Genomic DNA, 26,429 nt, shown 5'->3' with positions numbered 1-26,429 from the left:
AAGATTTATCAGTTACACTATGATCATGTTTGTGATTCTTTTTGGCCCATATTGCGATTTGGTTCAGCTTTTGGAGAATTTCAGACTGGTAGTTGAAGAAAGACGTCATTGCTTACAAAGTCAAAAAGGTACATGTCAAGTGGGATTAGTCTACTACCATTTATTGTTTTCTCCTCGTGTGTGAATGTATAAAGCTTTTTTGAAAGTCTAAAAGAAACCCACATTGAAAATAACGATTAAAGGCTCTTGCTTTCAATATTTTCAGATCCAATGTCCCATCTCCTAAACAGTAAACACCATGGAAACACTAGAAACTGAGAAATTCTTCTCAGACGGAAAACCTCTGCTAAAACCCATTTCAGATCATTCTGGTGTCGTCTCAGTTCTGCTTCAGCCCTACCAATGGCTACAAATGCTGTGCTCTAGGCTGAACCTCAGCTTTGTTCTTGGTGTGGTCCTTGTGTACGGCGTAAACCAAGGGTTCTCCGGTTCGATATTCAAAGTCGTCACAGACTATTATTGGAAAGATGTCCAGCAAGTACAGCCATCGGTTGTGCAGCTTTACGTGGGGTTATATTACATTCCATGGGTCATGAGACCCATTTGGGGTCTCTTCACTGATGTTTTCCCGATCAAAGGTTACAAAAGAAAGCCTTATTTTGTAGTTTCTGGTGTTCTTGGTTTGGTATCTGCGATTGCAGTAGTTGCCCTTGGTAAGTTGCCCGCTGCTTTGGCTTTGAGCTGCCTCTTAGGTGTATCTGCAGCTATGGCCATTGCAGACGTGGTGATTGACGCGTGTATCGCAACAAACAGCATCAATATCCGATCTTTGGCTCCTGATATACAGAGCCTTTGCATGGTTTGTTCATCTGCTGGCGCTTTGGTTGGATACGCAACTAGTGGAGTCTTTGTTCATCGGCTTGGACCTCAGGTTGACCCTTTATCTTTGGCTACTGTAATACACGTTCTGAGGACATATTCTTGAAATCTCGCTTTATTGTATTTGCTCTTTTAAGAGGTTCTGTGTTCTTCATTTCTTTGTGATGTAGGGAGCATTAGGGGTATTAGCATTTTCGCCTGCAACTATTGTCATACTCGGGTTTTTCATCTATGAGAAAAAGAATTCTACTGTTCCTATGCAGAAAAACAAGAAGGTGAGACCTCAGCCTGGACTTTCAACTCTTTTGATCTCACTCACAATTTATTGGCATCATAGCAAAAATAATTCAAACAGATATCTGCCTTTTCTTTATATGTTTCTGCCCGAGTAATTTTAAAACTCCTGCTATATATCCCATGACTTTGAAATCTTGATGGAACTTGGGGAAATCGTTTGAATGTTCGTCAGGACACAGATGGCTTAGGAGTAGCGGTGAAGGGAATGTATAAAACAATAAAGTACCCTGAAGTGTGGAAGCCATCACTTTACATGTTCATATCGTTAGCTCTCAACATCAGCACTCATGAAGGCCACTTCTACTGGTACACTGATCCTACAGCTGGGCCCGCCTTTTCCCAGGTTGGTTCTTCTTTCCCACATATTGGCCAAGGCTAAAATATTGAGATGACAAACTTGAAGGATCTCTCTTTTTATAAAGATCATGAATTAAAGATCTAGCAAAAGCAGGTTCCTATAGATTGCAATCTTGAGACTGACACTGTGGTGGTATCGCATGATATTATAGGGATTATATCTGAGACTATTTTGCTGGCTTATATTAAAAAATCCATGGAGTCATCTCTCTTGAAAGCCTATTTTCCCTTAGAAAAATACATGTCTTTGGGTCTGTTGTGGAGATGTATGCTTAATGAATTGATATTGAAATTATGGTGGTGTGTTACCTCTACATTGGCATATAAAGCTGTGGAGTTTCTGAACAATCTAATAAGATTCTTCATCCAAATATGCAATTATGAGCTTAATTCAAACTTGCTTATTTTGGTTGCTAAATGCAGGAGTTTGTGGGGATAATCTACGCGATCGGAGCATTGGCATCGATGTTTGGAGTTCTTATATACCACAAGAAGCTCAAAGACTATTCCTTTAGGAACATACTCTTCTTCGCACAACTTCTATACTTCTCATCAGGAATGCTTGATCTCATGTTCATCAAACGCTGGAACTTAACACTCGGGATACCAGATTCCTTCTTTGTGATAACCGAAGAATCTTTGTCGAGGATGATAAGTAAGATCAGGTGGATCCCGATGGTGGTTCTCAGCACAAGGCTTTGTCCTCTGGGAATCGAAGGCACCTTCTTTGCTTTCCTCATGTGCATTGATAGTTTTGGACAGCTTGCATCTAAATGGGGTGGAGGGTTTGTTCTTCACGCTTTTGGTGTCACGAGACACGAGTTTGGGAATCTCTGGCTGGTGATTCTTATAAGGAATCTCTTGAGACTCTTTACCGTGTGTTTCGTTTTCCTCGTTCCAGATTCCGATCATCTGGATGATCTTGTGCCGTCTGATGGGTTGCCAAAGAACGAATCAGAAGATGATGATGATGATATCAAACTTCTCCTTCTGTAAAGCAGAAAACTAAAACAGAGGATTTTACTTAGTATAGTAGTATAGTACAAATGAGAACAACATGTCGTTTTATCAAATTTAGAAGAGAATGCGCGTTGTTTGGATTTATAGCCACACGCAGCTAACCACTAGAAACAGCTTGTAGTTTATTCATATATTTGATGGAATACGCGGTGTTTTGTATCACTATCGAATGTCACGTGACTCACGTCTTTAAGAGACATAAAATCTCATTAATTTACGCGTTTGCCCCTAGAGGTTATTTTGGCGTCCCTTTAATTTTTTGCTTTCCTCTCTGAAGCATTGAAACTTGTTTGATTGTTTCGTTCGTCGTCTTCGTCTAACACCTCAACTCTGCAATCGAAGTCAAAATATCACTTGAAGATGGTAATCGATTCCTTCTCTTAATTAACGATCCTTTTGTGTAGTTTTAGTGATTCCTTAGTCAATCGCATAGGAATCTGAGCAAAGCCTTTTTGGTTAGATCGTGTTTCCACAGAAACTAGGTTTTCGAATATCGTAAACTACACTGTTCTACTCTCAGAGTTTGATGATTTCTAGTTCCTTTGCGGAACAGAGGGAAATTTTCTGAACTTGTTTTGATTCTTTGAGTTCTTATAAAGCTGATTAAGCTCAGAGCTGTTTTCTTTGTTGTGTTATAGGCTAATCATAACAGTAGGCACACAATCATCTTGTTGCAAAATTCTCACAGCAGAGCTACCAGGACTTTCATGGACTACGATTCTATAGGCCAAGCTATGGATGGTAAACTATTAATTTCGAATCACCATTATGTAACTAGTGTATAGCTTTAGTTAGTTACTCATTGTTGACTTTAGTTATGGTTATGCTGGAGGTTTGTTTTTGTGGTAACAACATGGATGATTTTGAATTACGCCTTGTATATTATTCTGTGACTTGCTAGGAGGTTCAGATTTTAGAAATACTGTTATGAGCCAATGGATATTATGTGTGATGACTCTGTTTGGTACCCAAATGGTATTAGCATATTGAATTACTAGTTCTCCAGTTGGTGTTTTGATTACTAACTTGTTTGCTCAGTAAAGTGGAGGATGTAGCATGAAGAAGAAAGATAGGTTTCTTACGTTTATTACCTCTCACCATTCTTAGTGTAGAGTGAATTAGGGAAGCTTTTGTTGGTTTTATAGCAGCAAAAATGTTTTAGCTATAAATTTCTGAACTTGACCCTGATCTTTTCCCTCATATGCTGAACTGTTTGGTTCTAAACAGGCATTTGCGGCTTATACGAAAGGAAGTTGAAGGAAATTAACCCTTCTCTCAGAAATATTAGCTATGACATTGCTGACCTCTACAATTTTATTGATGGTCTTGCTGACTTGAGCGCTTTGGTGTAAGTCTTGCCCCCTTTCTCTCTCTTAAATGTTTTAGTTCCTACCAGGGCATTGTCAAATTTACATCAATGGTTCACATTTACATAAAACTAGAATCAGGAACCACATTTCCCCATCTATATGTGGTGTGTTTCGTCCTACATTTCCCCCCTAAGTAATAGTATTTCGTTTCCCACTCATATCATTCTTTTGAATCCATAGATGTTTTGGTTGCTACTTGCTAGTCATTATAAAAACATTTAGAAATGTTCAAACTCAAAAGATGCAACAGGCACATGCACTGTTGTTCCTTTCCACAGAAATTTTCTTGAAGAATTCTTTCTTGATATTCAGTAAACTGCATATATCTTGTAGTTCTTTAATACTACTGTGAGGTCTGCTGAAGAGTTTAAATTCTTCCTGAATCGACAATAGATATTACAGAAATATCTTACAAGTAATGTGTATAGAGATCGTTGGGATACCCATGTTGTATAACAAAACTTACAATGCTTGATCTTTTAAGTCTGTTGCTACCTCTGGTGTTTGCTAAATAAGTTAGGAGACATGGTTAGAAAGTGGTTCTAAAGATAGTGTAAGGTTATTTTTTTTTGTCAATTTTTCTTATGAATCTATTAAAACGTGTGGTGAATCTTTGCGACCTTTTTTTCGTTTGGCAGCTATGAACACTCGATGAGTGCATATCTGCCATATGACAGGCAATGGATAAAGCAAAAGGCGTTTCACCATCTCAAAAAGCTTGCCAATGGAGGTAGATGAAGAAGGAACACCATTTGAAATCGTCTACTTGAAGAACATATAAAGCCTTATTATTAAGAGAGACCCATTCAAAAGTATCATCACTCATTACTATATATTTGGCAATGTAACAATAATTAGATGCATATATATCTGAGTAATGGTGTTGTGACGTCCTTGGATGTGTAAACATTTAAGTATCTTTGATATCCAAACATTTAGCTCAATTATAATATAGTATCCGAACCTGCACCTCCAGTTTCATATTCATTATTTTCGATAGCTTAGAAGCCTGATACAAAAGATTATCGTTAACATTTTGGAAATCTGATACAGTTTGTTTTGGTTAAGATGGGTAAACCTGATGGAGTAATAAAAGATGACTACAACATTAGTTAAAGAAAAAATACGAATTTTGTATTAATCTCTTCACGAGAGAGACACTATGCTATGCCGTATACTGATTTTTACCTTGGAGATCGGTCGTCTTCATCCCCCCCCCAAAACCTTACTGATAACATAGTTTCTTGAGCATTTTTTACCTTTCTGCTGTTCGAGATAAGTTTGGACGCCGCAAGAATGAATTCCTTCTTGATCACTCGGAAAAAAAACGCCGTTCCAGAAACACAGAGAAGAAGAAGAAGAAGCCAAAAAGAAGGTTCGTTTCTTCTTCTCTTAGCCATTTGAATCCTCAATGGGAGCTATTGGAACGAAAGAATTCAAATCATTTAAGTTGTGTTTTCTGGGATTTAGATGTAGAGAATGATGGGTTTTTTTTTATTTTTATTTTTATAAAAGTAAATGTAGAGAGCGGAAGATGAAGCAGCTCGTCTGTATCAGGAATTCGTGGAACCGTTTCAAGGAGATGGTGGTGCAGCTAAGACTTTCGTTCGAGGTGGTTACAATCAATCCCAATGATATGCCCAAACCTGATTCTCAAGGTTAGTCTCTTGGAAACCGCCATGGCTTCATTAACTAAGAATTATAGGCTTCTTGTTTTGATGATGTATATTTATTGCTAGGACTAAATGTTTCTATCGCATTGAGAAACTTGTTAATTAAAAAGCATGGACCTTTCTGCTTTTCTATGCATTCGCGGAATAGCATGTGTAAAGTCCAGAGATGAGGCTTCCATTTCAAATGGGACTGCTTTTGATTAATCTCATCGTGATATGTCGTTTCTAGTGTTGGCGTCATAAGCAAAGAGTTTGACGACGTTGTTGATCATTGACTCATTGTAATACTACTGCTTTGATGTGTTTGTTACAATGCTAGAGTAGGAATTCCATTTTTTTTGTTTGTTTGTTTGTTATGTTTGGAGTATAATTAGCTTTCTGTTATCTCCACATAGCTTATGACTTTCGCAGTTGCAATCAATCTCCTCGCTGTTGTGATATAGAAGTTTATCTTCCATGTAATTTCTGCAGGTATGTTCCCTCCTTTCTGTCATCTCCACATAGCGACAAAGACATTCTAGATTTGTTGCTTTCATGAATAGAGCCGATGGGCAAGCTGCAAAGGATGAAATGCAAGGTTAGCTATACCGTTTTATATGGGACTGTGCAAGATTCTTCACTGGAATATGTTGGTGGTGTACGGTATGATAAAGGAGAAAAAGATGAAAATTTAGTTTAGATTTTGTTTTCTCAGGTTTCTGCATAGCAATAGCATTTTAACCAAAACTTCAGATCAGCAATTTTTTTTTTTATTGGACAGACTGATTTTTCTCTTAAAACTTTACATTTAACGTAATCAGTTGAAGACATACGTAGGGAGTTCATTGTTTGGTCAGTGCTACTGCTTTTATTTGGTACTTCCATTTTTTCTTTCTTCAGTTATACAATGTTGGAAACTACTGACCTCCTAACAAGATATAAATTTATTAATCTTTGACTATCTTGATTTGATAATAAATGTGCTTCCTTGATGCATGTACTATGATGGTTTGCAAGACACTTATAAATCCTTTTGTCCTATATCTCATAGGGATCATTGTGTATGAGTATGAGCTGAAAATTGGGTGGGGTAAAGCGTTTTGTCTGCCATCACAAGCACTACCAGCTCCACCTTTTGGGCATATGGCAATCCGGAGTAAGGAGGTTTGTGGAAGTTATGTGCTTCTTTGAGATTCATTTTGCTTTTAATTGTATCATTATTATATCTTAATCACTGAATGTGACTGTTGCGCCGTTGCATTTGATCTGCTGCTTTTATTTATATGCAACTCTAAAAGTTGTCATATGTTTTTCAATTGGCAGGGCTGCAATTTATTTTTTTCTTGTACATCGGGTCCATCAATAACTTCTGTTCCAAATCAAAATTCTGAGCTGGTATGCAAACTTGGTCCATATGGCGTAATTTTTTATTTAAAAGTTCCATATGATACTTGACAATTAAACGTTATCCTTCATAGTATATGTTAAAACTCTGGTGTTACTGAATTTCATCTTCAGGTTCTTGCCCCAAATGTTCCGGATATCACTGTTGTTTCTCCTGAGGACGAGCACCTCAAACGTATTATTGATACTATGGCCCTTAATGTACTCGACGGTGGATGCGCTTTTGAACAATCTATTATGGAGAGGGGACGAGGGAATCCACTTTTTAACTTCTTGTTTGAGCTGGGCTCGAAGGAGCATACCTACTATGTCTGGAGGCTCTATTCCTTTGCTCAGGTAGATTTTTATTGTTTCATTATTAGGAATAGATGAGGCGTCATCTTTTGTTATACCCTCATGATTTTTCTCGCGTTCGTTTAGGGTGATACCCTTCAAAGATGGAGAACAGAGCCGTATATCATGATAGCTGGAAGTGGAAGGTATTTAACCTAGCCAGCTTTGAAACTGATTCAGGTGCTGGATTGTATTTATCTTAGCAATATTGCACTTAACACTGTTTGTATTTTATCATAGATGGATTCCGCCACCGCTGCCTGCACCTAGGAACCCAGAGCATGGAAAAGAGTCTACAGGCACCCAGGTAATTTCCTTGCAATTTCACATTTCATAGATTACTTCTTTTTCCGCGAAATTTGTTGATTGATACCTTATCACTGGTTCATAACAGCGGACAGCAGCTGAGCAAACTCTAACCGATCCTCAAAGGGATGAATTTGAGAACATGTTGCGTGCTCTAACTTTAGAACGGAGTCAAATCAAAGAAGCTATGGGGTTTGCTTTGGATAACGCAGATGCAGCTGGAGAGGTAAAATTTGTTCTGGATTACATTAGATATTACATACTGTAATGGATTGATTACATACACCAGTCAAATAACTAATGTCATGATTTCAAACTACATATCGTTGGACCAAAATCTCCAGATTTTATACTAAATATTTACTTGTTTCACACAGGTTGTTGAAGTTCTGACAGAGTCGTTGATCCTGAAAGAGACATCAATACCGACTAAAGTTGCAAGGCTCATGCTTGTGTCTGACATTCTTCATAATAGCAGCGCTCGTGTTAAAAATGCCTCTGCATACCGGACAAAATTCGAAGCAACATTACCCGATATAATGGAAAGCTTTAACGATCTGTACCGCAGCGTCACTGAAAGGATTACCGCGGAGGGTCTTAAAGTAATCTCAGAAAGCAAATGATTCTCTTATGTTGTTCTTTACATTCTCAAGTTCTGTTGCAATATCATTCTTACTTTGTGCAGGAACGAGTACTCAAAGTACTGCAGGTATGGTCAGACTGGTTTCTCTTCTCAGATGCATAAATAAATGGGCTACGAGCCACGTTTCTCCGGTCAGGAAACTCTGGTGTTACCTCTTTTCATTTTATCATTGGTGATGCGTCTGATATAGAGAAGAAAAGTCTCATGGGTAATTTGAAGTATGCTGATGAGAGCAATCAAGACGCTGCACTGGCAATGTGTGAAGGAGCTGCAAGCCAAGAGCTGATGAGTTTACCAATTTCTGAGCTTGAGAGACGATGCAGACACAATGGTTAGTCGCTTGTTGGGGGTAGAGAGATGATGGTTGCTCGGCTGCTAAGCCTGGAAGGTTCAGAGAAACAAAGTGGCTATGAAGTAATAGATGAAAATGCAAAGTATCGACAGGGATATTCAACTTGGGAAGATGTTAACATTTCTCCTGGGCGAATGAAAACCAGCTATGATAAAGTTGAAACTAAAGAGCCTGTGAATCTGACCTCGACAATACCAATCCCGCAGCCGAAGCTAAAAGCCATCGAGAAAAATGACCTCATTTTGCCAACTTCCAGATGAGCGAGAGAGGATAATGAACAAAAAAAGAGCTACTTGTCTGGTAGGGACAATGCTGGTGGAATAACTTTCAAGACCGATGAAAAAGATCTCAAGTATGATCCAAGTGTTCGTGTCCAGCCTGAAACTGGAATCGACGAGGAGCAAAGGTACTGCATGATATACTCTGATCTTCAGCACTAATAATTAAAGAGGTAAAATGGGAAAAGTATAGAGTAAAGTACACAAAAATATTAGCTCTATTCCTTCATGTTGATGCTAGAGCTTCAAACCAATAAAAACTGTGGCAGGGTTTGGTCGGGTATTTGGTTCTATCCCATGGAGGTGGATTCCTGGCTTTTGGAATTTTCATCTAGAAAAAGCAAAAGCTTACCAATTGATCAGCAAAATGAAGGTATCAGTAGCTACTCCATTATGATATGTAGCCTTACTTTTACATTTTTTATTACTGCAGACGAAAGCTTAGACAGATAGAGGTTGCTTTGATAGAGTATAGAGAATCTCTGGAGGAACAGGGAATGAAAAACTCTGATGAGATAGAAAGAAAAGTTGCAATCGACCGAAAGAGGCTTGAAGCTGATGGCTTATCAGGAAATCGTAAGTTCTTACTATACACTCAAAAGTTACTATCTTCTGGATGAAAACATTGGAGACTTGTTTCCACCTCCATAACAAAAGCTTGTCTGGTAGTTTAAAAGACTCTTGCTGCAAAAAAATTTGTTTGTTTACAAACGAGATAAACAATGCTTTTCTCAACTGCAGAGAGAGTATTACTGGAGAAAAGGGGGAGGCGTGAAGATTCTAGAGATTCATCTAGAAAGAGTTACCGAAGTGAGATCCAGAATCAAAGCCAAAGTCCGCCACAGAAATCAACCAGAGAAAGGGTAAAAGATCATGACTTGGACAAAGACAGACACAGAGACAGAGATAGGCAACAACATGATTTGAACAAGGACCGAAAACGAAGAGCAAAGAGCTCAAGTCATGAGAGAGATGATCATGATAGAAGCAGAGAACGAGACAGAGATTGGCGCAGACGAGGCATGAGATGAGATGATTGTTTGTTTGGTCTCTGCAGGACACGTGGGATGTTATTTCTATGAAGATTTTTGTCCTCTACTTGAGTCTGGAAAAATATCTATGAAACACAATTGTATTTTGTGTGTTTACAGTCCCATTTGAGAACTACTTGCTGAGCATAAGATGATGATTGATTCTATGTTTATATAAATTCACTCAGCAAGTACCACTTGTGTAACTTGAACATCTTTGTCCGCGTATTTCTTAGCTGACGTGACGTAAGGAGTCTGATGTAGTAGTAACTTTGAACACTGATGTAATGAAAAATAAATTTTATCACTAAACTTGGCTTTGAAATATTTGGCATAAACCTTAAATCAAAAAAAAAAAAGTATCAAGGGAAAATGCGTCAAAATCTTTAGCCAAGTCTAGAGTCAGCAATTAGCAAAGGGAAATGCTTCAGCCATGGAGATAACTTGATAACTCAACTCCTTATGAGCCTTTTGAATCACTTTCTCTTGTGCATAGAACAACATATAACACTCGCATCCTCTCACCACTTCTTCTTCAACCTCATTGATCCATGAATCATCACATTTATACCACAACCCTTTCAGCCTAAGGTAGGTCACATAGTGACCCGATTCCAACATCCCTGAGTGAGTTACAACCGCAAATATCTCAAATTCCGCTGATGGAGGTGAAGATGATGAACTGTCATATTCGCCTTCTCCATCAAAGGCAAACATCCTGTTCCCAAACCGCTTTCCAATGATGGATGAAGAGAGGTAAGGTGACATGTTTAGGCGGAACGGATACTGCAAGTAACTATCAATTTTTCTTGAGGTTTTACGGGTAAGAGAATGTTCAAAACGCTTTACGTGCAAGCAAAGTAGCAGAGGAAGTCTTCTTATGGACATTTGTTTTGAAGATTCTCGCTTTTCTCCACAGCTTTGGCAGTTTAGTTTCTGGTCCGGACCAAGTTTTTCTGACCTTGTGAAGAAATCTAAGCAACCCGAGAGAGTTGGCATGGTTGCATTCACGCTTGGCCCACCATTATATCTGTTCTTTCTGCAATCAGCGGGAGAGAACCCATTCGCCGAATCTAAAGTAAGTGAAATGTCGATAAATGGGTCATATGTTGTTGATGTGGATCCGCACGTTGTGCATGTGACATCTGATCTTAATAGACCAGAGAATGCCTTGTGAGTGATACACTGACACTCCTCATGATCTGTACAGTGAACCAACAAATTTACATGAAATCATCAAACTCTATCTTGAAAAGGTTTCATCAATCAACAGAAATCCAAGGCCTTCAATACATAAACAACACATAACCATCTCTTTCTTCCAAATTAGATTTACCTTGATACAAACACTTCGACTTTCCTTCGTTCTCATGGATACGGTCCAATAGCGAAATGAAGAACTCGTGAGAATCCTGCTGCTCATATGTTGCTAGATTTGTTGAGTGCTGCCACCAACTTCATACGCCAAAAAAATATATCAAATCAGCATCACATAATGTCTATAAAGATATTAATTCATGTTAACAAACTTAGATAAGCATCTATAGCAATGTGACCGTTAACATACATTTTGAAACTCTAGAAAACTTTGTATAGAAAAGTGAATAACGCTTAAAAATCGCACCTGTGAAGCAAATGAGCTGGGCTATATGGAGTCCTATCACCCGAAAACATAGCAGCGAAAATAACATCAAGATCACAGGGCAAACACAACAAACCCATTGTTCTTCTCGGACAAAGATCACGGTTGTGCTGACCACTTAACCAAAAGTTTCTCAAAGGAGGAGCATGAACAAGTGCTTGCAACACAGCATTCATGAAACAAGTGCTTCCAAGATTATTCAAACCTCTTAGCCCCAAAGGAAACGACCATTTCTCCCTTCGATCTCGAGGTGAGACCAAAAACTTGGATCCTATAATCAACTGAGAGTCCAACCTCCTCTTCTTGTTGGATCTAACCGCAACAACATCAGCCCCGGATTTAACAGACATACCCAACCCAACAAGCTGCTTAGAGACAACAATCTCGTCGAACTCAGGATCATACACTTGATCTATGCAAGCGCAGCAATAAAGCTCAGATCTTTCAACATCAATGGCGATATCATGGCCTTTATTCAACTGGGTATGCAAAAGGATATGACTTGAACAAGAAATCGAACGACAGAACAAACAGATGTAGAGTCTCTTTTGATAAACCGAACAATAACTGCATCTGGGTATCTCGATTTCTCGCAGTTTGATCTTAATCCTTCCATCGTTGAAGCAACTGAACAAGCTCTGAAAGGATTTGTAACCATCAGTACCATATCTAAGCTTATAACCAGATAAGTGATTGCAAGGATCGGGATTTTTCAGAAATGAAATCCTCGCGGACATGAAAACTGAGGAAGAAGAAGAAAAAAAGACAAAAAAAAAAAAGAATAAATTGAATCAGATTTTTAGAAAAACAGTGATGAAGTATGAGTTTTGAAGATCAAAAGAATCAATCTTTTTGTGATAATATAAGAACAAATAAATAAATAAAAGGAAGAAAAGTTCGGATCAGGTTAGCGTGTTCCTTAGATTCATCTCTGTTCGTTTTATCAAATTTTTTTTACTTGAAGATCGGAGGAATATGGCAAAGGAAGAAGGATTAATGGAAAAAAAATATCTATTTTTTCTCTTTTTTTATTTATTTTATCTTTCTTTTTTGGGTTTTTTTATTTTGCCTGTAAATCTTTTTATTTCTTGCAATCTAATAATCATTAAAGTAAAACATTTTGATTTTGTCGTGGAGAGATTTTTTTGAGTAGACCGACTTAACTTACATGATTCTAAAAGACTGCACTTTGTTCCACGTCTTGTGCTTCCCAAACTTGACCTAGTTTTCCCATAGCGCCTGCTACTAGTCCACCTTGTAACCTTCCAGCTGACGTAGAGGTCCTCTCTTCTCTTCTCTTCTCTCAGTCGTGATAAAATAGTGTCTTTAACTCAGAATCATGAGTGGAAGCAATAAAGGGCAAAACTTCAGTCTAAAACATTATCCATTGCTGTCTAAAAAGATGAGAAACAAAAAAGCTGGGGCATAGGTCCCTTCAGTGCCAACCAATAATACATTCATAGTTATGATGAACAATGAACATCATACTAAAAAGTGAAAGAAGAAAAAAAAAAGCTATGGCTTCTGAGTTTTGAAAATGCTATATAGAAAGATCATAAGATTAGAGAAGGTCCATATATGATGAGCCCTTCCCTCATAACACGGTTGAACAAATCACTAAGTATCCGTTGCAGTTATCTCACAAAAGTGTCTGTTGTCTCGCGGTTTTAGCGGTTTATTTAAAATGCAAGAGACGCAGATTCTTCAGTGGAAAACAAATCCTCCACCTGAGTGTTCAACTTCCTGAAAAAAACAAAGAGAGGAGAAAACAAGATGTGTAGCTTTAGAGATGATCAAAATTGCCAGATTCTTGCTTTCACGGATGATCCCATAACACATGGACACAAGAATTTGCTTCACAGAGAAATCACAAACCTGAGGAGGGGGTAGAGATGAAACCCAATCTGATGCATGTGTTGGAAGAAGCCCCAAAGTGTTAAGCTGAGAAAGTGAAATCGTTTGTCTAAGGAAACTTGTTTGTATATGGAAACAGTACTTTACACTACTAATCCAAGGCAGCCTTGCCTTAAGGACAAAAGGAAAGAGGAAACAATGAAGAAACGAGATAAGTTTCTTACCTTCCAGACTCCCAAAGCTAACCCTCCAAGGTTTAGGGCAAGAAACACTAATTTCGGCATAAGTAGTTCCACTTTGTTATCCTTGAATGGCTCAAAAACTGTAGGCAAGGGTAAAGGTCAAATGTAAGGATAAATAATACTGGACTTGAATTCCCAACCCAAATCATTACTCAAACTTTGCATAACAAGGAGATATGTTTGATAGTAAACATACACTAACACTATCCACTAAAGATGAGAACAGAATATATAAATCCTGATGAAAAATTGCTTTGCCAAAATCCTGGAGAAGCGGTTCCCTCCCTCTCTTAGAGACCCTACCAATCTTTTATTCAGAAGTAGAGCATGCTATTCTACATAAAAGATGGTGTTGTTATTTTCCACCCTGGTATTACTACCCATTATAAGTACGTCTGTCTACCTTCTTTTATTGCTTTAAGTAAGTGGACTTGATAAAAGAATGATTCAAATATGATTTTCTCTGACGTTTAATGCACATGCTGATGAGAGACAGCTGCTCATTTCTTCAAAGAATAGTAGCCAAAGTAAATAAAAAGGTATTCAATCTAGCATGTTCAATATTTCATCTAAATCTTTCGTTTTCTAATCAAGTTACTCATCACTGTTTGATAAACTACATACCATTGTGGACTGACTAATGTGAGTATAGGACGTCAAATTGCATACAAGGCTAAGATGAATAATAGTAATGTAAAGAAGGTTCTTACTCTTTCCAACACTCTGGAGAGCGCTGATAGGCTGCCAAAGAGCAGAGAATGTAATACCGATGCTAAATAGATGGACTGTGTTTCCAGCCATCCACATCATGAAACCCATCATCATCAAATTCTTAAACGGAGATTGCGCTACTTCCCACGCTTTCTGCTCATTCATCAATAAACAAAAACATATCACTTTAAAAAAAACTTCATCTACATCAAACCCCCAATCTCGATCAGCTAAAGCAAGAATTTTTCCTTTTCTAATCTCACCAAGTCACCTAATTTACATAGTGAAAGACACAGTCTTAAATATATTCTATAACAATCCAATCCAATACATTAAAAAAAAAAAAAAAAAAAAAAAAAAGTCAATGCCTTTTAAAAGATCTACACAGAGCAAGACCAAGATCGAATCCGTACAATTTAAGATACGACTTTTTCAGAATTGACATAAACATCATACCTGAAGTTTCCAATTAGCTTCAGCGTCTTTCTTTTGACGGCTATTAGCTGAATCATCCTGAATTCGAAATCATAAAACCATAAAACCTACTTAGACAATACACAAAATCCCCAGTAGCAGCAAAAAAAAAAAAAAACAACTCAATTTCCGGTAAAAAAATTTCTAAATTGAAACTTCGAATCATGTTCGGGATAAGAAAAATCCAATACCTGTTCCTGAGAAGCACGAGAGAAGCCAGGTGGATCGAGGATGTCACGAGAAGATGGAACAGTAGATTGATCGGAGAATTCGATGGCCCATCTCCGACCAGTACCCATCACTGCTTTGCCTTTATCCATTGCCTTTTAAGTTCTTCGATCGAGATCGAGAGAGAGAGGTTGGTGAAGAAGAAGAGACCTAGATCGGATTTATCTCTTCATACGCTTTAGATGTTTTTATTTGAAAGCCGAGAGAATGAAGGAAAAAGGTAAAAACAAAACAAAACAAAAAAATCTTCACTCGCAGAGTCCCAACCCGTTTCTTCAAGTCGGATCCATAATTAGTTACCCGAAAAAAATCTCAAATTCCTTTTTCAGGCTTTTTCAGCAACGCGGGAAATTGTTTAATGGGCCTTTATTAGCCCATGCATTTGTATTGCATCCAAGCCCGATACAGGTTCGGTTAAATCGGTTATATTAAATGAGAGATGTTCGTTGTCATGTTAATTGTAGTGTGGCAAATCCGGATGTTTTGATATTTTTTTTGCATCTTTAGATAATTTAGTTGAGCTACCACTATTGATTATACATATCAACTCTTTTTATCAGTATCCGTTAACAAAACACTAAAGTTAAAAGATAGTGAATATGATAGATAACACACTCTACTTTAAATATCTTCCAACTGTTGATAATAATAAGCAGTTTCTTTAGACTCTTAAGGTCGATATGTACATGCACTGAAGCACACGCAAGAGTGATCAAGGCTATACCCATAGTCATTAGTCGTAGTCGTAGCCGTAGTCGTAGTCTCATAGACCAACCGATATTATTGTTATTGATATAAAAACCTAAGACTGATTAATTGGATTTAAATAAGATACTCGCTTCCCTTCTGCCTTTACATATTCCCAATATAAACTATATGAGTGGAGAAAACATATTTCATTTCAGTCTCTTATCTTCTTATCTTTAGTGGGAAAACTCATCGCATGGAAACAGAATCCACTGTGGAATGAGACAACTTACGAGTTCCCACGATGCTACATCAGCAGCTTTCTAGTTTCTAGCTCCACAACGTCGACATAATTCAATAATTGATATTCAAAAATACAAATAAACCACAATTATTATTTGTTAAGATGTCTATTTCGTTCTTTTCAATCCTACCAAATTGTTCTCCATCGTTAAATCTTTCTAAGTTTACATATAATCTCTATGTCTATAGATTAGAGAGGGAGATTGATAGCCACAACGGACAAAAACACGATGGTTTCAAAAACAAAACAAATTAACAGAAAAATAATCTGAATAATTTAACAAAATAATTAAACAAGTGTTCTTGCCTTTTTTAATCTTTTTTATATATAAAAAAAAAATCACTTTACCGGTGCTGGTCAATAGACGTTAAGACACTTATTAGTTTGCATAAGCGTTATCTTGATAGTAATTTAATAACGCATGTAAGAAAAGCGATCCATCGAATGAATTTTAGTTTTGCTTTATTATGTTGTTTACATATTATAAAAACAATAATGCCTGTTTTCTTTTCTTTTTTTCTTTTTTTTTTGACAACAGTAATGCCTGTTACACTAACTTTAAATGGATATTATTCTTTGCTGTCAAACATAAAATAAGAACACGAAAAAACGTTGCCTAGTTTTGGAGTTATACATTGCATGCGTTCATATTTGAATGCACTAATTAACTAATTGTACATGTTTGACAGTCCGAAGAAATATAATGTCTGGTAGAGATAAAGATTGAAGAGTTAGGTCATCATCGTTCCTTCATTTTTTCGTTATAGAAGTGAACACGTTTAGTGTCGTGTTGTATAGTAACGAATAAAAATATATCTCATCCACCATCTGCGGATTTTGATATAGTATTATCCAATTCATAAAATGAATTATATACTCCCTTTTAATAATACAGAGTGTTCATATTTGGAACCAACGACACACACTAAATATTCTTTTGTTAATGAAAGAACACCTACATGATCGATTCATCAAATAATCAAACATAGGAGTTTTAGTTAGTAAAGTATCGATTAGATTTTTGGTTAATTACCAACCAGTAATATATACTACATGATTAGGGATTGGTCACTTTCTAAGTTTCTAGAAATTAGGAGGGTACAGATTCCAGCTTTCGCCCACTTCGGCCACAATCAAGATTCTTTAATTAGAATCTTTATCTTTTGTTCCCACTTGTACTCATTATATTTTTGTTTTGGTCCACACATCCAATTAATTGAGGTTTCTTGTGGACTTATTCTCTCAATCATAATCCGATGTCTTTCGGTCACAAATTACTGTACAATCACACTCCTTTTTTATTTTCTTTCCTTTTCCGAAAAAAACTTTGTTTACTTTCTTAATAACTCAGAAAAATAAAATCGAGTCATTAGTGTTTTTTTAATCAGATAAAATCTAATGACTTGGTTTTGTTTTTCTGAGTTAGAGAAAGTAATTATAGTTTTTTTCGAACATTGTTAAGAAAGTAAATAGTCTTTTAAAAGTACCTACTAAATTTTTAGTGTAGATTCTATTTTTTGATAACCTATATTACTAGATCTAATGTATAATTATTTATTTTACCTGTAACTATCGTCGAACTTCACATCACAATTTTTCTTTTTACAATAAATTACTTTAAACTATTGTTACTTATATATTGATTGATTGGTTAGTTATATATCGGAGATCCACCACAATGACATACTAAAAGATGTGAGGTTGCATGTTGATGTTTTACACGTTCATGTAAAGAATTATTAACTCTACCAAATGCCAATTAATATTACATATATACATTTAATTTTGAAGGAGATTGATTACGTGAAGCAATTATTTTTTTTCCAAATCGATGCAAACATATGATATGTTAGTAACATATATACGCATAAGTAAGCTCGAATCAGGTGACAGGATGTAAATTCATTGCCTAAAGATGTTGCTTTGATTTTGTTGTGTTATCACACTTTGAATTTTCTTATTTTTAAGCAACACTTATTGCTTGCGGTTATTCAATTATTGATTCTCTTAGTACGTAATATCATGAGGCTTATGAATCGACGTTTCCATTATTGAGCAAAAATATCATAATGGAGATTACAAATTTACAATATATGTATAACGAATAAACTATACATATAATGTATGTTTGCAGTTTATAAATGGTCCACTCGACATTTGAATATACTAATAACTAAAAAAATAATTTAATGTCACAAATTAATGATGAGCATCTAATTTGACACCTAATTAATTTCATTAGTCAATGAATCATTTAGTGGAATATTATCCCGTTCATTGTGCTGAGATTGGAGTATGAAAGACAACAGAAAATAACAATAATGCTCATATGCCAAATGATGTGTCGCTATCTAACTGGTTAGTGAAATCAGTGGAATAGAGAGTGCCCCTACATATGTGATATGTGGATGACTGGATTGCTTCTAAAGTTTAACAAGCTCCACTAGAGAGACTTTCTTAAGCAAGAGAGATTGATTATATATAAAGTACCAACCATTATCATGTTCTTGAGTGTCATTTTTTTGTGAGAGCGAGCAACAAAAAAAAAAAAAAGAGAGAGCAAAAATGAGCATAAATAGGAATTTGTTGAATATCATAATAATCCTTTGTGTATGCCTCAATTTGGGTTGTAACGAGGGAGCTCAAGAAAGGGAGAAGAAAGAGACTTACTCTCATACCATCCAAGTCAGCTCTCTCTTCCCTTCATCATCATCTTGTGTTCTTTCTCCCAGAGGTAATATGATTTTCCTGGTCAATTATAATTCCTGATGATTCATTGTGCTTTTGAGGCTGGACCAGATGATATGTATATAATACATTCATGGTGTACATATTATATAAAGATATAAATATAGTGTAGTATATTTACTCTCAATTAGGTTATAAAGGTCAAATTCTTGCTTCCAAGAAACTGATACTCCGTATTATTACTATCATATGACTAAGAAAGTGATAGCACAAATGAGAGAATTTGTTGAACGAGGAAACGACAATAATCAATTAGCTAGTAGTGTTAAGAACAAAATTCAACAACTTGTCAAGTTAATTATAAGTAGGGTCGTACGACTCTGTTTGACTCCAAATAAGTAGAAATTTACAAAAGAAAAACACTTTTATCATTTCGTTATATAACAAGACATCGACGTGTTATCTGTCTTTCTTTGGTGATAACTGATAACTTGAGGAGTCTGTGGGTAATAGCATTTCTCTTTGTTTCTCTTACGTGAACTTATCTCATCATCCCATACAGCGGCTAAGACAAAGTCCTCACTGCATGTGACGCACAGACACGGCACGTGCTCGCCTCTAAACAACGGCGGCAAAGCCACTAGACCAGACCATGTCGAGATCCTCAAACTCGACCAGTCGCGCGTAAACTCAATCCACTCAAAACTATCAAAGAAACTCACAACAAACCACGTCAGTCAAAGCCAGTCAACGGATCTACCAGCTAAAGACGGAAGCACACTCGGCTCAGGAAACTACATCGTGACCGTCGGAGTCGGGACACCTAAACACGACCTCTCACTAATCTTCGACACCGGAAGCGATCTAACGTGGACTCAGTGCGAGCCATGTGTTCGAACTTGCTACGACCAAAAGGAACCAATCTTTAACCCTTCTAAGTCTACTTCTTACTACAACGTCTCCTGCTCATCGGCTGCGTGTGGTTCTCTCTCTTCCGCAACAGGTTCAATTCCAACTTCGATAATTTCGATTATTTTAATATTAAACCGGATACGGTTATGTTATAACAGGGGTTTTAATTTTTAATTTTTTTTTTTTAATTAGGAAACGCCGGAAGCTGTTCGGCTTCGAATTGCATCTACGGTATACAATACGGCGATCAATCGTTCTCCGTCGGGTTTCTCGCCAAGGAGAAATTTACACTAACGAACTCCGACGTATTCGACGGCGTTTATTTCGGTTGCGGCGAGAACAACCAAGGACTTTTCACCGGTGTTGCCGGACTTCTTGGTCTTGGCCGTGATAAGCTCTCATTCCCTTCCCAGACGGCAACCGCTTACAATAAGATCTTCTCTTACTGTCTCCCTTCCTCCGCTAGCTACACCGGTCATCTCACCTTCGGAACCGCCGGCATCTCCAGATCCGTCAAGTTCACTCCGATCTCCACCATCACGGATGGAAGCTCCTTCTACGGTCTCGATATCGTCGGAATCACAGTCGGCGGTCAGAAACTGGCGATTCCTTCAACCGTATTCTCTACTCCGGGAGCTTTGATCGATTCGGGAACCGTTATCACACGTCTCCCGCCTAAAGCCTACGCGGCGTTACGAAGCGAGTTCAAGGCGAAGATGTCGAAGTATCCGACCACGTCGGGGGTATCGATCCTGGACACGTGTTTCGATCTCAGCGGATTTAAGACGGTGACGATCCCGAAGGTGGCGTTCTCCTTCAGCGGTGGCGCAGTCGTGGAGCTTGGCTCGAAAGGGATTTTTTACGCGTTTAAGATGTCGCAGGTTTGTTTGGCGTTTGCGGGGAATAGCGATGACAGTAACGCCGCCATCTTTGGAAACGTTCAGCAGCAAACGCTAGAAGTTGTGTACGATGGTGCGGGTGGGCGGGTTGGGTTTGCTCCAAACGGGTGTAGTTAAAAAAAAAAAAAAATTATATATAAAAAAATGGGTAAATGTTTAAATTTATGGATTTGACACAATAGCTTTATCCCATTAATCAAGTGTTTAATTGTAATTTCAATTTGGGTAAAGACTAAAGAGCGTGATGGTGTCTGAAGTATTTGCACAGTAATAAGTTTGTGTGGATAATACAACAATTACCAGAACAAACTGTTTATCTGTACATTTTTATTCCAATATATAATACAGAGTGATGTTGGTAAAAAAAAACAAAAAAAAACCCATATCAAATAGAAGTAGTTATGTTTTTGTTTGTTTGTTCGATTAGCTAAAAGATCATAATAGGAATTACAAACGTTACAATCATGCTTTGAGGACGTAAAGCAAGTAAACGAGAATACCAAGTCTCCACTTACTAACTTGAAGCAAATAAACGATTAGTTTGATTAATTTATTAATCCAAGTTGTGTCTTCAATTTGATTATTTTGGTCCCGTCTGAGGCTATCCTGTTGACCTATTGACTCTCATCAATCATGTAACGGAACAAACCCTTTTTGTACGCAAAACTTTAGTGTAGAGACAAAAACAGTATATGACGTTAATTAATCTTTATTGGCGTATAGTTATACAGCCCCTTTACTACGCCAAACTTGAAAATTTCGAGCCTAGAGACAAAATTATAAATTAGAAACCCTTAAGCACGCTGAACTACTTGGAGTTACGTGGGTTAGCACACTCGGTTCAGCAAACTACATCGTAACAGTCGGAATAGGTACACCGAAGCACGATATATCACTGGCCTTCGACACCGGAAGCGATTTGACGTGGACTCAATGCAAGCCATGTCTTGGAAGCTGCTATGCACAGAAGGAACCAATCTTTAACCCTTCTTCATCTTCTTCTTACCAAAACGTCTCGTGCTCATCTCCGATGTGTGGAAACAACCCAAGTTGTAATTCGGATACCAATTGTGGATACGGAATCCGTTACGGAGATGGATCGGTTACTATCGGAGTCCTCGCCAAGGAAAAATTTACCCTAACGAACTCTAGATGTCTTGGACAATGTTTATTTTGGTTGCGGTGGATACAACAAAGGACTTTTCAACGGTGCTGCTGGGATTCTTGGCCTCGGCCGTGGCAAACTCTCACTTCCGTCGCAAACAGAAACGACCTACGGCAATATCTTCTCCTACTGCCTCCCTTCTTCCGCAAGTAACACCGGCCATCCTTTTATGGCATCGACATCGTAGGTATCAGTGTCGACGACAAGAAGCTAGAGATTACCCCAACCTCATTCTCGACGAAAGGTGCTGTAATAGACTCCGGAACCGTGATCACTCGCCTCCCTACCAAGGTCTACGCGGAACTGAGAAGCGTGTTTAAGCAAAAGATGTCGAGTTACAAGACTACGACGAGACGCAATATTTTGGACACATGTTACGACTTCACTGGCTTGGACACAATTACAATCCCCAAGATTGCATTCTCCTTTACCGGCGGCACTGTCGTAGATCTTGCTGGAATAGGGATTTTGTATCCGTTGACGCGGTCTCAGGTTTGTTTGGCGTTTGCAGGGGATAATGATCACATTCCCGCCATCTTTGGAAACGTTCAGCAAAAGACGATGGAAATTGTGTACGACGAGGCTGGTGGACGAGTCGGCTTTGCTCCCAATGGTTGTAGCTAAGCAAACAAAACAGAACAAAAGAGAGTGTTATGTAATGTAAGGGTTTAGCAATTTTCCCCAAAATAAGTGTATATGTGCATGCCGCAATTGCTTTTTTTTTTTATTGTATTTATGTTCGAACTTTAAGTTGTTATTGGATCCGAGTTTTCAATTGATTTTAACGTAGCTGCATGTTACTTGAACTTTAAGTTATTTATACATGCCCCTTTACATCTGACTTGGGAAGACTTGTGTTTATACCGGTTTTTGCTCTTGTGTTACACAAACTAATCGAAATGGATCGACTTATATATATACCATGTAGGCCTACATTGAAATAGACTTATGATTAGTTCACCAGCAGGATATATATCACACAAACTCAAGACAAACTGCTGCTCAAATTTCAGAACCGTGGATCCTTTACTATAAGGAACAAATTAAAGCTTCATCTTACAGCCACAACCGGCCAGATTTAGCTTCAGACTTAAATGGAGTTACTTTCAAATAAAACTTCTTCGTTTGTTGCACTAGTGATCGTTAAGCGAGTTCACAAATCCGGTTCTACTTTTCTTCTTGATCTCTTTTTGTAAAACCTAAATAAGGTACAATGCCTTAAATCTTAAATAAAAACCGTTATGCAAAGTAGTAATAGACTTAATTAAAGTTCAATGTATCATTCGCTTAAGCTTTAGTGGGATAATAACACGTTTAGTAGTACGCTATATATACTTGGAGACTTGAGTGAAGACAAAATCACAGAGTAAGATCAACATCTAGTTGACTATTATTACGCCAAAACTTGAAGCCTAGAGACAAAATAAAACGCTAATAATAATACCTACAGGAATGTTACAAGCCATCCCTTTAATTAACGTTACTGAAAAACAAATTACAACACCTTGGTTAGCTGGAGTTGGAATCATTCTCGGGAGACGACATATCAAACACAATGGGCATGGGGTCTCTCCTTAATTATGTGAGGTGCACGTGATAGCTTAGAGTTTAACAACAGCCACTAGACACTTATCTTCACCAAAGATAATGGCTGTAATTAAAAGGACCAACCAATTTCAATTAATTGAGACAAATTTATATATTGTTGTGAGAGAGAAAGAGAAGGGGAGGGTGAAAATGAGCATAATGACGAATTTCTTCAATGTGATACTTATCTTTTGTGTATGTCTCAATTGGTGTTTTACCGAAGGATCGGCTGAGAAAAAAGAGAGTGGAAAGGTTGATTCATACACCTTTCAAGTCAGCTCTCTATTTCCTTCATCATCATCTTGTGTTCTTTCTTCAAAAGGTGATTATCTTAGCCAATTCACTCTTTAATGATTCACTGTGTTGAGAAGCCTTTCTTTTGTTCGATAGATGTAAGAAGTTTTGTGTCTCTTTTGTTATTTTTAAACATGATTTTTTCTCTACAGCATCTAATACCAAGTCATACCTTCCTGTGGTGCACATGCACGGCGCGTGCTCGCATCTTAGCAGCAACAAAGATGCGAGTCTCGACCATGACGAAATCCTCAGATACGATCAAGCACGCGTGGAGTCAATTCGCTCCAAACTGTCGAAGAATAACGCAGATGGAGTCAGCATGACCAAGTCAACCAAGCTACCGGCTAAAAGTGCAATCACACTCGGTTCAGGAAACTATATCGTAACAGTCGGAATTGGCACACCGAAGCACAATATATCACTGGCCTTCGACACCGGAAGCGATTTGACGTGGACTCAATGCAAGCCATGTCTTGGAAGCTGCTATTCACAAAAGGAACCAATCTTTAACCCTTCTTCATCTTCATCTTACCACAACGTCTCGTGCTCATCTCCAGTGTGTAAAAACGGTACTACTTGCTTGGGTTCCAACTGCGTATATGGAATCGTTTACGGAGATAATTCGTTTACACGAGGATTCCTCGCCAAGGAAAGATTTACTCTAACAAACTCTGATGTCTTGGACAATGTTTACTTTGGTTGCGGTGAATACAACAAAGGACTTTTCTTCCGTACTGCTGGGATTTTAGGCCTCGGCCGTGGCAAACTCTCACTTCCATCGCAAACAGCAACAACCTATAACAATATCTTCTCCTACTGCCTACCTTCTTCCACAAGTAACACCGGCCATCTTACCTTTGGATCCGCTGGAATAGTCCCTAAATCCGTTAAATTCACCCCGGTTAATTCCTTCCGAAGCTCACCTCATTATGGCATCGACATCGTAGGTATCAGTGTAGGCGACAAGAAACTAGAGATTACTCCAACCTCATTCTCGAGGAACGGTGCTATAATAGACTCCGGTACCGTGATCACTCGCCTCCCTACCAAGGTCTACGCGGAACTGAGAAGCGTGTTTAAAGAAAAGATGTCGAGTTACAAGGCTACGTCAGGACGCGGGATTTTTGACACGTGTTACGATTTCACTGGTCTGAACACAATGACAATCCCCAAGATTGCATTCTCCTTGGGCGGTGGCACTGTCGTAGAACTCCACATTTATAACAATTTTTATGACAATTTGTTATAGATGCAACACTCTGAATTGACAATGAGTTTACTTAAATGTTTCCAGCTGATGCTTATAACCATACTGACTCTGAACTTCTAAAGTCGGAAAATAGTCACAATAGAGATGCTGGTTCGACTGCATCTACAGCTATTCTTGTTGGTGATCGTTTACTTGTTGCAAATGTTGGTGATTCAAGAGCTGTTATCAGCAGAGGCGGGAATGGTAATTTTCAAGGAGATCTGTTATGGCTTGTCTTTTTCGTCATTACCACCATTTAGTATCTTGATAGATAATCCCATTTTTCATAAATCTGTGTGTTTGCAGCCATTGCTGTGTCAAGGGACCATAAACCTGACCAAAGTGATGAGCGTGAAAGGATCGAGAATGCTGGTGGATTTGTGATGTGGGCAGGTAAGTAACAAGAAACTATAAGATCATATTTTTCTGCTTCATGCTTTTCTCAACACATAGTCCTAAGTGCTATGTGTGTGTGTGTGTTGCGTTCATTAATTGAACAGGAACTTGGAGGGTTGGAGGAGTTCTTGCAGTTTCTCGTGCTTTTGGTGATAGGCTTCTGAAGCAATATGTTGTTGCTGATCCAGAAATCCAGGTTATTTCATCACTTTTTAAAGAACCACATTGCATATGATTTTCTGGCCCCTTAAGTTCTCAATCTGAAAAATTTGCTCCAACCCATTTGGCACTGAATACAGGAAGAAAAGATTGATGATTCTCTTGAGTTTTTGATCCTAGCAAGCGACGGACTATGGGATGTTTTCTCTAACGAGGTCTCGTGAAATCAATAGCTTCATTTAACATCTTCCACTTTGCTACACCAAATACTTTATTAGATAATCTTTAACCATATCTTGCAGGACGCAGTTGCAATGGCTAAGGAAGTTGAAGACCCAGAGGACTCAGCGAAGAAACTTGTGAGAGAAGCATTAAAGAAAGGAAGTGCAGACAACATCACATGTGTGGTCGTTCGTTTCCTGGAGAACAAGACAGCTTCATCAAGCCATGTCAGCTCCTCCTCATCCAATCAAATGCCACCACTTGGAGACCTCGCTATCTCATCCAATGAAGCTAACCAAGTCCAGACCGATTCAAAGAACATCAGCTCAAGGAATAAACCAGATCAGAATGTAACTAATCACAAACCGATCACTGCAAGCAGCAGCGTCACCGATGAAGTCAGCGGTAATGGTATGGGGAATAAACCAAAAAATACAGTGAATCAAAAACCAGTCCCAGAAAGTAGCTCAACCATGGAGTGAGTGACCCTTAAGAGGAAATCAGTGACCGATAAGGTCAGTTGTGTTCCCTCTATTCATTAGGAACTAAAGACACTGTCTTTTGCAACGTTCTCTCTTCCATCAAAAGACAGCAAACAAACTTGCAGACCGTTGACTGCGTTTGCATATAGGATTGAAAATGTACTTAATATGAATACATTTAAGTTTAAGAATAGGTATTTCTATGTGTGTGTATATAAATACATACATCTATATGTAGTTGTTTATGTATAAATATTTTTTAAAAAACATGATAGTTATATAATATTCAAACAGAAAAAGAAAATACTC

At 37.9% G+C, this 26,429-nt stretch overlaps 7 protein-coding genes and 2 pseudogenes across 8 annotated transcripts; 7 read left to right on the top strand and 2 right to left on the bottom strand.

Moving 5' to 3' along the window:
* Positions 18 to 2,715, top strand: LOC104735095 (probable folate-biopterin transporter 6). Its single transcript, XM_010454813.2, has 5 exons — positions 18 to 128; positions 266 to 931; positions 1,050 to 1,154; positions 1,349 to 1,519; positions 1,957 to 2,715. The coding sequence occupies exons 2-5, from the start codon at positions 299 to 301 to the stop codon at positions 2,527 to 2,529; spliced, it is 1,482 nt and encodes a 493-aa protein (XP_010453115.1). The 5' UTR covers positions 18 to 128; positions 266 to 298; the 3' UTR covers positions 2,530 to 2,715.
* On the top strand, positions 2,793 to 4,898 carry LOC104735094 (enhancer of rudimentary homolog). The gene is made up of 4 exons (XM_010454812.1): positions 2,793 to 2,916; positions 3,192 to 3,294; positions 3,781 to 3,901; positions 4,562 to 4,898. The coding sequence occupies exons 1-4, from the start codon at positions 2,914 to 2,916 to the stop codon at positions 4,659 to 4,661; spliced, it is 327 nt and encodes a 108-aa protein (XP_010453114.1). The 5' UTR covers positions 2,793 to 2,913; the 3' UTR covers positions 4,662 to 4,898.
* Positions 5,044 to 10,234, top strand: LOC104735090 (annotated as a pseudogene).
* LOC104735091 (ubiquitin carboxyl-terminal hydrolase 22) lies at positions 8,588 to 12,818 on the bottom strand. 2 transcript variants are annotated; one of them, XM_019235009.1, is made up of 4 exons: positions 11,547 to 12,610; positions 11,259 to 11,377; positions 8,798 to 11,124; positions 8,588 to 8,642 (listed from the first exon to the last, which is right to left on the bottom strand). In XM_019235009.1, exons 1-3 carry the CDS (start codon positions 12,299 to 12,301, stop codon positions 10,325 to 10,327), a joined length of 1,674 nt encoding a protein of 557 aa, XP_019090554.1. In that variant the 5' UTR covers positions 12,302 to 12,610; the 3' UTR covers positions 8,588 to 8,642; positions 8,798 to 10,324. The 2 variants fall into 2 exon arrangements, with proteins under 2 accessions (XP_019090554.1, XP_010453112.2); XM_010454810.2 differs by lacking the exon at positions 8,588 to 8,642 and adding an exon at positions 12,733 to 12,818 and having other exon boundaries at positions 10,208 to 11,124; positions 11,547 to 12,202.
* On the bottom strand, positions 12,931 to 15,314 carry LOC104735092 (ER membrane protein complex subunit 4). The gene is made up of 6 exons (XM_010454811.2): positions 15,037 to 15,314; positions 14,828 to 14,884; positions 14,371 to 14,524; positions 13,643 to 13,740; positions 13,440 to 13,505; positions 12,931 to 13,307 (listed from the first exon to the last, which is right to left on the bottom strand). The coding sequence occupies exons 1-6, from the start codon at positions 15,163 to 15,165 to the stop codon at positions 13,269 to 13,271; spliced, it is 543 nt and encodes a 180-aa protein (XP_010453113.1). The 5' UTR covers positions 15,166 to 15,314; the 3' UTR covers positions 12,931 to 13,268.
* LOC104735089 (aspartyl protease family protein At5g10770) lies at positions 18,509 to 20,913 on the top strand. The gene is made up of 3 exons (XM_010454809.2): positions 18,509 to 18,798; positions 19,315 to 19,755; positions 19,857 to 20,913. Exons 1-3 carry the CDS (start codon positions 18,630 to 18,632, stop codon positions 20,678 to 20,680), a joined length of 1,434 nt encoding a protein of 477 aa, XP_010453111.1. The 5' UTR covers positions 18,509 to 18,629; the 3' UTR covers positions 20,681 to 20,913.
* LOC104737925 lies at positions 20,708 to 22,455 on the top strand (annotated as a pseudogene).
* LOC104735087 (aspartyl protease AED1-like) lies at positions 23,415 to 24,884 on the top strand. Its single transcript, XM_010454807.2, has 2 exons — positions 23,415 to 23,637; positions 23,762 to 24,884. Exons 1-2 carry the CDS (start codon positions 23,466 to 23,468, stop codon positions 24,859 to 24,861), a joined length of 1,272 nt encoding a protein of 423 aa, XP_010453109.1. The 5' UTR covers positions 23,415 to 23,465; the 3' UTR covers positions 24,862 to 24,884.
* On the top strand, positions 24,870 to 26,424 carry LOC104735088 (probable protein phosphatase 2C 69). Its single transcript, XM_010454808.1, has 5 exons — positions 24,870 to 25,065; positions 25,168 to 25,254; positions 25,362 to 25,453; positions 25,557 to 25,631; positions 25,719 to 26,424. Exons 1-5 carry the CDS (start codon positions 24,897 to 24,899, stop codon positions 26,118 to 26,120), a joined length of 825 nt encoding a protein of 274 aa, XP_010453110.1. The 5' UTR covers positions 24,870 to 24,896; the 3' UTR covers positions 26,121 to 26,424.

Source organism: Camelina sativa, chromosome 13 (genome assembly GCF_000633955.1).
Source record: "Camelina sativa cultivar DH55 chromosome 13, Cs, whole genome shotgun sequence".
Classification (NCBI taxonomy): domain Eukaryota; kingdom Viridiplantae; phylum Streptophyta; class Magnoliopsida; order Brassicales; family Brassicaceae; genus Camelina; species Camelina sativa.
This window is presented reverse-complemented; position numbering and strand designations above follow the sequence as displayed.

Coding starts and splice junctions, on each gene's coding strand:
- LOC104735095 (XM_010454813.2), top strand. CDS start 299: ATGGAAACACTAGAAACTGAGAAATTCTTCTCAGACGGAAAACCTCTG. Junction 932..1,049: donor TTCATCGGCTTGGACCTCAG/GTTGACCCTTTA, acceptor TTTGTGATGTAG/GGAGCATTAGGGGTATTAGC. Junction 1,155..1,348: donor CTATGCAGAAAAACAAGAAG/GTGAGACCTCAG, acceptor AATGTTCGTCAG/GACACAGATGGCTTAGGAGT.
- LOC104735089 (XM_010454809.2), top strand. CDS start 18,630: ATGAGCATAAATAGGAATTTGTTGAATATCATAATAATCCTTTGTGTA. Junction 18,799..19,314: donor TTGTGTTCTTTCTCCCAGAG/GTAATATGATTT, acceptor CATCCCATACAG/CGGCTAAGACAAAGTCCTCA. Junction 19,756..19,856: donor TTCTCTCTCTTCCGCAACAG/GTTCAATTCCAA, acceptor TTTTTTAATTAG/GAAACGCCGGAAGCTGTTCG.
- LOC104735094 (XM_010454812.1), top strand. Junction 3,295..3,780: donor TATAGGCCAAGCTATGGATG/GTAAACTATTAA, acceptor GGTTCTAAACAG/GCATTTGCGGCTTATACGAA. Junction 3,902..4,561: donor GCTGACTTGAGCGCTTTGGT/GTAAGTCTTGCC, acceptor TTCGTTTGGCAG/CTATGAACACTCGATGAGTG.
- LOC104735088 (XM_010454808.1), top strand. CDS start 24,897: ATGTTTCCAGCTGATGCTTATAACCATACTGACTCTGAACTTCTAAAG. Junction 25,454..25,556: donor TTGCTGATCCAGAAATCCAG/GTTATTTCATCA, acceptor CACTGAATACAG/GAAGAAAAGATTGATGATTC. Junction 25,632..25,718: donor GGGATGTTTTCTCTAACGAG/GTCTCGTGAAAT, acceptor CATATCTTGCAG/GACGCAGTTGCAATGGCTAA.
- LOC104735087 (XM_010454807.2), top strand. CDS start 23,466: ATGAGCATAATGACGAATTTCTTCAATGTGATACTTATCTTTTGTGTA. Junction 23,638..23,761: donor TTGTGTTCTTTCTTCAAAAG/GTGATTATCTTA, acceptor TTTTCTCTACAG/CATCTAATACCAAGTCATAC.
- LOC104735091 (XM_019235009.1), bottom strand. CDS start 12,301: ATGTCCGCGAGGATTTCATTTCTGAAAAATCCCGATCCTTGCAATCAC. Junction 11,378..11,546: donor CCAGCTCATTTGCTTCACAG/GTGCGATTTTTA, acceptor TGGCGTATGAAG/TTGGTGGCAGCACTCAACAA. Junction 11,125..11,258: donor GTCGAAGTGTTTGTATCAAG/GTAAATCTAATT, acceptor TTCACTGTACAG/ATCATGAGGAGTGTCAGTGT.
- LOC104735092 (XM_010454811.2), bottom strand. CDS start 15,165: ATGGATAAAGGCAAAGCAGTGATGGGTACTGGTCGGAGATGGGCCATC. Junction 13,506..13,642: donor TAGCTTTGGGAGTCTGGAAG/GTAAGAAACTTA, acceptor TCACTTTCTCAG/CTTAACACTTTGGGGCTTCT. Junction 13,308..13,439: donor CATCTCTACCCCCTCCTCAG/GTTTGTGATTTC, acceptor TGTTTTTTTCAG/GAAGTTGAACACTCAGGTGG.